At 36.6% G+C, this 7,578-nt stretch overlaps 1 protein-coding gene across 1 annotated transcript; it reads right to left on the bottom strand.

The window, feature by feature from the left end:
* Nucleotides 1-261: 261 nt before the first annotated feature.
* On the bottom strand, nt 262-4,702 carry LOC130746098 (AT-hook motif nuclear-localized protein 9). Its single transcript, XM_057598616.1, has 6 exons — nt 4,374-4,702; nt 3,110-3,594; nt 2,168-2,235; nt 1,586-1,717; nt 957-1,121; nt 262-808 (listed from the first exon to the last, which is right to left on the bottom strand). Exons 2-6 carry the CDS (start codon nt 3,510-3,512, stop codon nt 569-571), a joined length of 1,008 nt encoding a protein of 335 aa, XP_057454599.1. The 5' UTR covers nt 3,513-3,594; nt 4,374-4,702; the 3' UTR covers nt 262-568.
* Between the last annotated feature and the right edge of the window lie 2,876 nt (nt 4,703-7,578).

The following is a 7,578-nucleotide window of genomic DNA, read 5'->3' on the forward strand; positions in this document are numbered from 1 at the left end:
ACGACTTTTGAACGAAGATAAAAGTCTGCTAATGTTGCATACAACTAGTATCTAAACATACAACAAGTCATACTTATTTCAGCTAAGCAATGGACTTCAAATGAGAGGACCATTTTAAAAGGGACAATGTGAGGCATAAGAGAGAATGTCAATGTTACATTGGAATTGAGCAGGGTAACTCACTTCCTATTGTGTCATTGGATTCCAGAACACAATTCAGTGACAAAGAAAATAACAGATCATATCACATGATATATGCCCTTAAACCACAAAACAACTACCTTATTGTAAATTTCTTCCAAATAGGATATAAACAGTACTTAATCAAGAAAATGAAATCATCAAATTAAAAATTCCTGAAAGCTACAAAAATAGTAGGACAACCCCCTAAAGTCAATCATGGCTCTAGGTAACATTTATCAAATTCCAAAAGTCAGCTCACTTCTACACTACTGTTGGTACTTCCCATTCTGTCATCACTCATTCACTACTACATTAAAATTAGATGAGGGACCATGAGCCTGAAATAGAAATCCAGTACTACTACTGGTGAATGCTAAATAAATTGTCACCCGCGCATTAAATCAATGTCGATATGGGAATTACGCATATCCAATGTACGCGATGCAGGCCAAGGGCTGGGAGATGAGATTGCAGTCAGATTCTGGTTTGGGGAAATGCTATTCACTGCGACTGGATTATGAACTGCCTGATGATCTGACTCCATAGAAACTTCTGCACCTTCTGAATCTTCATTTTTCTTGTTCTTCGTCTTTGATCCACCCCAAATGAAGCTCCCAACTATCACCTGTAGTTTTAAGTTATAACCGATCAAATCTCGCCATCCAAAATAAAACTAGTTTCGAGCCACGGGTGCAAATAACCATAAAAGTATCAAATTTCACAAGTTTCTGATTTTGATGTGAGAATGGTGGCAGCAGTTAAAGAGCAATTACCTGAACCAGACTTGCTGCAATAAGCACTCCACCAACTCCTCCACCGATGACACGACCATCAGGACTTGCAAGGGAAACACTTAATCCACCAGTTCGATTGCGGGAGCCACCACCACCATCAGCAAGCAAGTAAGAGCCTGATAGGCACAATATCTCAAAACGCCCCTATCGAGGCCAAGTCCACCCAAAATTAGATATAACGACACACAAATAACCTTAACATGATAAAGAGAATTATGAAGGACAGGAAAAAGAAACAAACCAAAGCAAACGAATCTGATTTTACATGCACCTGAGGCTCAGACATGAAACAAGCTTAAAGCAACCACAACAGTTATAATTTTTAAAAACATTGTTTGCATAAACACCCCTGCACCAATTGAATTCTTAAGCTAAGCCATTCTCCTCAAATAACAGAAAAATCTTTGTAATCAGTAACCCATACTACCTTCATAAAGGACTGACATATCATTTTGTTCATGCATTATGCAAAAACAAATGTGGCTATATGTAATCTAACAAACCTCATTAGTTATAAACCCTCAGGCATATCGAAACGAAACGTACATACAAAATGCTAAGAAAGTGTCTGATAAAATAATTAACATAATGCTAAGGAAGTTTCAAACCTCATATGTGACACTGCCTCCTGAAGTTGAAGGCTGACGAAGTGTCACAGTAGAGACAGCACCATTGGCTGACAAAATACATATAGCTCTAGGTCCCTGCTGAGAAAATGCCATAATTTTTGTTGCGATGTCCTACACAGAAGAAATGGCACAACTTTTAATAGAGTATTTCTTAACTACTTAAAAATGGCAGAACATATGGCATAAATTCAAGAGGATCATCACCTAAAGCATACATCAAAGAGTTTGTTCTGGAGCATAATTGTATGTCTCAAATTATATCATGTTCAGATGAAGTATCATATCAGATGCTTTTATAGTTACATGAAAAATAAAGCATCATGTCATCAAAAAATAAATATAAGAAAAAAGATGAAATTGACAATTTTATACTTCCCAGATTATTAACTTCCTTATTATCATAGACATCAATTAATCATAGCTTTGTCTTTACCAAGTCAAATTCTTCCTTGAAAGAGAAAATGGTATACATGATATTCGCATAAATTAAATTAAATTTTTCAAAGCCAACCAAGAAAATAGAAAGATTGCTACAAATTGTTTACGAAAAATGTGGCATACTTCTCCAATTGCAATGGTGATGACATGAGGAGTGAAACCCATCCCGGCTGAACCAGACGTCACCACACCTGGCATTAACCATTCAAAACATCAAACACAAATCTATATACACATTTAAACCAAATTGATATTAAGCAATCCCGTACGATGAATCAGCCTTTAGAGAAAGAAGCAAGTAGGTCCTTATTATAGTAATTTGAATAGTTTAGAGAGTGCAGATAACTTCAGACAATGAAACAATTTCTGACTATGACAACCGAGAAGCTTTCAGCTACTAAAATAAATAATTTTGAGGGCGAGCCTCAGCGCAACGGTAAGGTTGCTGCTACGTGACTTTGCGTTTGCGGTCACAAGTTCGAGCAAGGTAGGACTACCTACATTAGATCTCCAAAGTGGGTCTGGCCCCTCCCTGGACCTTGCGCATAGCGGGAGCTTTATAACACAAAATTTTCCCTTGTGAAAAATAAATGATTTAATGACAAAAAAAATAGCGTGTGTCAAGAGTTCCAACACTCTCATAATTTGATATAAATAAATTGTAGAAGTACAATAATCTCATTGGTTTGCCTAACTTACCTAGGATGGGGTTATTTAACCTCATTTGGTAAGTTAGACAACTCTTAATCTCAATGAGCCCAAACTTTAGAAAGCTCAACCACTTCTGCATACAAGCCAATCTATCTTGTAATTAGCAAAATTTGAGTACAAAGAAAGTAATAATTTATAAATATTTATATAAATATATATTGGGATATAAATGTCATTATTAATTCAGTTCATTTTTTATTAGATTACCAGCATGAATTAATAAACAAACCTTAACTCAGAAGATATGCAAACGCAGATATATGTTCACAAAACAAGCAGCATCTCAAGTTCAAATCAGAGTTACTTTTCTTTTATTGAACAAGCAACAAAGTAAAATTTTGAACTGAGATTTACCTAGAGAAGCCAATTGCTGTTTTTTCCCGGACCCTGGGGGGCGCCCTCTACCCCGTTTCTGGCCTTGTGTAAGGGTTCCAGGATGAGTAGCTGGTGTTGGAGTCAATGCCAATGACACAGTTCCATCAGACCCATATTTTCTAGGTCTTCCTCTCTTCCTTTTGGCAGGTTCCCCAGAAGGAGCCCCCACATTGACACATTGAGACGAAATTCCTGAAGATTCTAATGGCAATGTGGATCCAATGGCACCACCTCCGATGTTTGATTGAAATGATAGATTAGGATTATTCGACAGTGGACGAATACTCGATGAATTATGCAATTCTGGTTGAGGTTGGTTTCCAGCACCACCAGGCATTCCTCTCTGCATATAGTAAGACGCCATTTGGTCCCCTCGATCCATGCATTTACTTCAAATTCCTTTACAATCTTTCACAATAAAATTCTGAGGAAATATTCAATACTCCCAAGTTTACCACCTAGCTCTGTTCACATATGAAGTCAGTGACAAATTTGGGGGGGAGAAAAATGGACTAATCAGAAAACCAGAAAATCAATGAAATCCAATGTGCAGTCCCTAACAACAGAGTCAAGAAGTGTGTAAACTATATAAACAATAACTGTAGTTTGAGAAGAACAATCACAAGTCCTTCAAATCAGCAATTGAAGTTTCCCACATATATGCATATGAAGGTATGATATCTATATGTGCAGAAGCAAAAGAAAAAGGACCCAAGACTTAATTAAAGGCACACAGACATGCAGAACACAAGAAAAGATCAATGACAATAATGGAAAGGCTAGCCAGAAGTTAATCTACACAAAAAAGGGAAGACCAATTAAAAATAGAAACAACCAAAAGGCTTCACATTGAAGTTAAAGATCAGGTGAAATGTAACAGGTCATTTCTCACCAACTCATGATAAAACCTTAAACATCAAGCAAATTCCAAGGTAACCCCATACCATTTAAATAAACTCACCCCTGAATCTAATGCCATCACCCAGAAAACTCAAAAACCCAAGCTAAATTTCATTTTTTTAAAGTAGAATCATATACTTCAAGTCTATATCAGTATCAAATTCAAGTAAAGAGCACAAGATGCCACAGTACAAGCAAACATTTAAAAAACATCACATGGGAAGTTACAACCTTGGTAAATTAAGTGGAGAATAAACAGATTTCAAAGCTCAAACATAAGAAAGCAATAATGCTATGAATGCATCATGAATTTCATATCAAAATGTAGGGAGAAAATACTAACATATTTATTAGGAGAGAAAGTGAATCAAAAGGGTGTGGTTGTGGTGGTGGTGGACATCCTCCATGAAGAAGTGGAAGGTAGTGAGAGTTGAAAAACGTTCAACGGTTTCATGGGGAATTAAAGAGCGGTGGATGACAGACAGAAGTGCTGATGAGATGATAGAGAGAGAAAGAGAAGTGAGTGCAAAGAAAGAAAGAAAGAGAGTCACAGAAAGGAGAACAACAACATTAACTGCATAATGTGAAAAAAGGAAAAACAAGACACGCCTATTGACTAGTGTTGTTAATGTTAACTAACACACACTCTCTCTCTCTCTCTCTCTCTCTCTCTCTCTCTCTCTCTCTCTGTTTGTGTTTGTTGGTGTGTGTCAGCTGCACAAGTCCTTATCGGATTGCATATTATTTTTTTCTGGGGATAAGGGTCTCAGATTTCTTCCTCCTAGTTGGGTTGGGTTGGGTTGGGTTGGGGTGACTAATCATTAATGATGATGAGTGATGCTGTGGAGATGCTGTACTCACATGCATTGCATTTTGCATATTCACATTTACTTACCTCATCTTAGATGTCACTTTTTTATTTACCTATCTTTCTTTTTTCTATTTCTATTTTTTTATCCCACATTTTTTTATTACATTCTGACTATGGTTAGAAAATCGCCGACTATAAGGTGCTGCAAATGGGAAAAAACCATGGGTAAAGAAATATTTCTAACGGCCAGCCAACAGTTATTTTTTTTTGTAGGTAATGAGCTTGTCGCAAAGTTTAACCGACTATTTTCAGAAAGTCGTCGATTATTTGTCGACGGGTTAGACCGTCAGTAAACTTTTTTTTTCCCATTGATTTATAGTTACCTACTTCTACTCCTATGACCCATCCTCTCATTCATAAGTACGAAAACGAATAGCATCACCATTAACGAGAGCAGCATCTCGTTGAGCCTTAAACTCAACAAGCTCCGCTCATATGGTTGTGCACTGTTGTACAATTCCAAAAGTTTGGGGCTCTTGCTAGATAGAGTTTATGTCATAGCACAAGATTGTCTTCTAGCATCTTGTGTGCCATCTCCCGAACCTTGGAGGCGTATGTGCTCATTGAGACTCCGAATGAGATGCTCCATATGGCTTTTGTGTTAGCGAAGCGACGTCAGATATGTAACACACAATATGTCACATGCATCATATATTTGTCCATTGCACTTACCATCTGCTTTCTCAACTCATACTTTTGCAGTAGTGGAGGAGTAAACATCTTCTGACGCTCCTCGTTGAGAGTCATATGAGGTTTGACTCATTTTCTCCTCCAACTCGGTCAGGACAAAATAAAGTTTCATTTTACAGTTATATATAACATAGATATTACAAGTAATTAGATGGATACTTAACTATATTGGCCCAAGTCTTCAGCTCTCTCGACCCAAGTATTGCCCTTCTCCTTGATGTTAGTACACTTGAAGACCTTGTGAAGATGAAACAGACTTCCAAACTCTCTCTTCTAATTAATATAGGACATAATGTATTAAACATATGTACACATATATATCGTGTGAATTTATTAATTTAAAAAATTCAGAAATTAATTATTATTCATTCAACATAGTCAATTATTGAAATAGAACTACATGTGTAAAAGGACCCTCTTTCTCAAAGGCTGTAATTTTTGTGGCCTTTGACGACATTGCCAAAAAGCATGGTTTTAAAACTCGGCTCGGACCGGCCGGTCCGACCGGTTCAATCGGGACTCGGTAGTGTGGCCGGTCCGAGCTAGTAATTGGAACGGATATGCAGTGAACCGGAATAAACCGGACTGACTCGGCCGGGTTGATCATTGAACCGGTGACTCGGCCGGTCCTCGGTTGAACCGGTTTGTCACCCCTTAAGTTTGTTTTCCAGTGATTTTATTTATAAAAAAAGTTATCTAGGCTGGATTTGAGCACGTGACAAGGAAGCATATAGGGGAAACAATCACCACTAAGCCACTATTGTATGTTGTTAAGCATACTGTATGAAAATGTCTATATAATAGCTAAATGTAATGCATAAACAATGAAATAAAAAACATATCGGTATGTTTTTAAGTGAAGAAAACAAATATTAAAATAAATTTTTATTTGGTAATGTTTAAACACTACTTGCTAATATTTTTAAATTTGAAATATCAAGTTATTAATCAATGTTAGCTAGTATTTTTATTTTTTTATAATTTTTAATGTAACTGAGTCAAGTAATCCACCCAGTGACTCACTGGTCCGACCAGTGACTCATTGACTCGGTGCCTCGGCCGAGTCGATGACCGAGCCGAGTTTTAAAACACTGCCAAAAAGAATCATTTGTTATCCAATATGATAGAATGGTGGACCAAGCCATGTCATCAGGCCAAACGATATATGATTATTGGTGCGCGAGTCATAAAGCATGTCGAACAAACGTCTTGTTCACAAATGGTCAAAATTCTTCTTCACCTTCTGATCATGATCAGTGGGTCATCCCACTTTTTCCTACATGTATGTGATTGGATAACATATTATGCATAAGTAACATGTTATGCATTACATTAATGAGAGATTAACGCTTAATAGCAAGCCTGGTGAATCATTGGTTCCTTCTTTACAAAATTATAAGATAAAATTTCATTCTAATATGTGTATGTGATTATAGCTGAAATGGCCCTTGAGGCCACACAATTAGGTTGCGGCCTGCAAATGGAGTCAAGTTATAGGTTAATTAAAATCACCATCATTTAATTACTACATATAAATTAAGTGAGTCAAATTAATATCTTACTCTTTGCCCATCAGACAAGTTATTGAAATTTCCCCGATCATCAAGTGTAACATTATGACCGTACCACATGGATGAGGAGATGACTGATTCCCAAACATTTCTCCAAATATTTTTAGAGCAATGTATACTCATGTCAGTATTATCATGAGTAGAGCCGCAATCTATCAAAGGTGATGATGATGATGGTTGTGGTGTGAAGTAATAACAACACCAATATTGCAGTTCCAAGTGCGAGTCTTCTTCTTCTGCGAAGAAGATTCATGTGCTTTAATATATTTAAATGCTTATCCTTAGTAATAAAAAAGAACACATACATTAATTATTTATTGATTTTTAAATAGTGTCACGGAGACATGACAAGACTTAACATCACTTATTACGTGGAGAATATATATTTTAATTTGTATTTGTATTCAGTTTAACAA

Source organism: Lotus japonicus, chromosome 3 (genome assembly GCF_012489685.1).
Source record: "Lotus japonicus ecotype B-129 chromosome 3, LjGifu_v1.2".
In the NCBI taxonomy this organism is placed as follows: domain Eukaryota; kingdom Viridiplantae; phylum Streptophyta; class Magnoliopsida; order Fabales; family Fabaceae; genus Lotus; species Lotus japonicus.

Excerpts from the sequence above, each read along its gene's own strand:
- LOC130746098 (XM_057598616.1), bottom strand. The coding sequence starts at position 3,512 with ATGGATCGAGGGGACCAAATGGCGTCTTACTATATGCAGAGAGGAATG. Across the intron at positions 1,718-2,167 it reads TCACCATTGCAATTGGAGAA|GACATCGCAACAAAAATTAT; the intron begins GTATGCCACATT and ends TCTTCTGTGTAG. Across the intron at positions 809-956 it reads TTGCAGCAAGTCTGGTTCAG|GTGATAGTTGGGAGCTTCAT; the intron begins GTAATTGCTCTT and ends TTAAAACTACAG.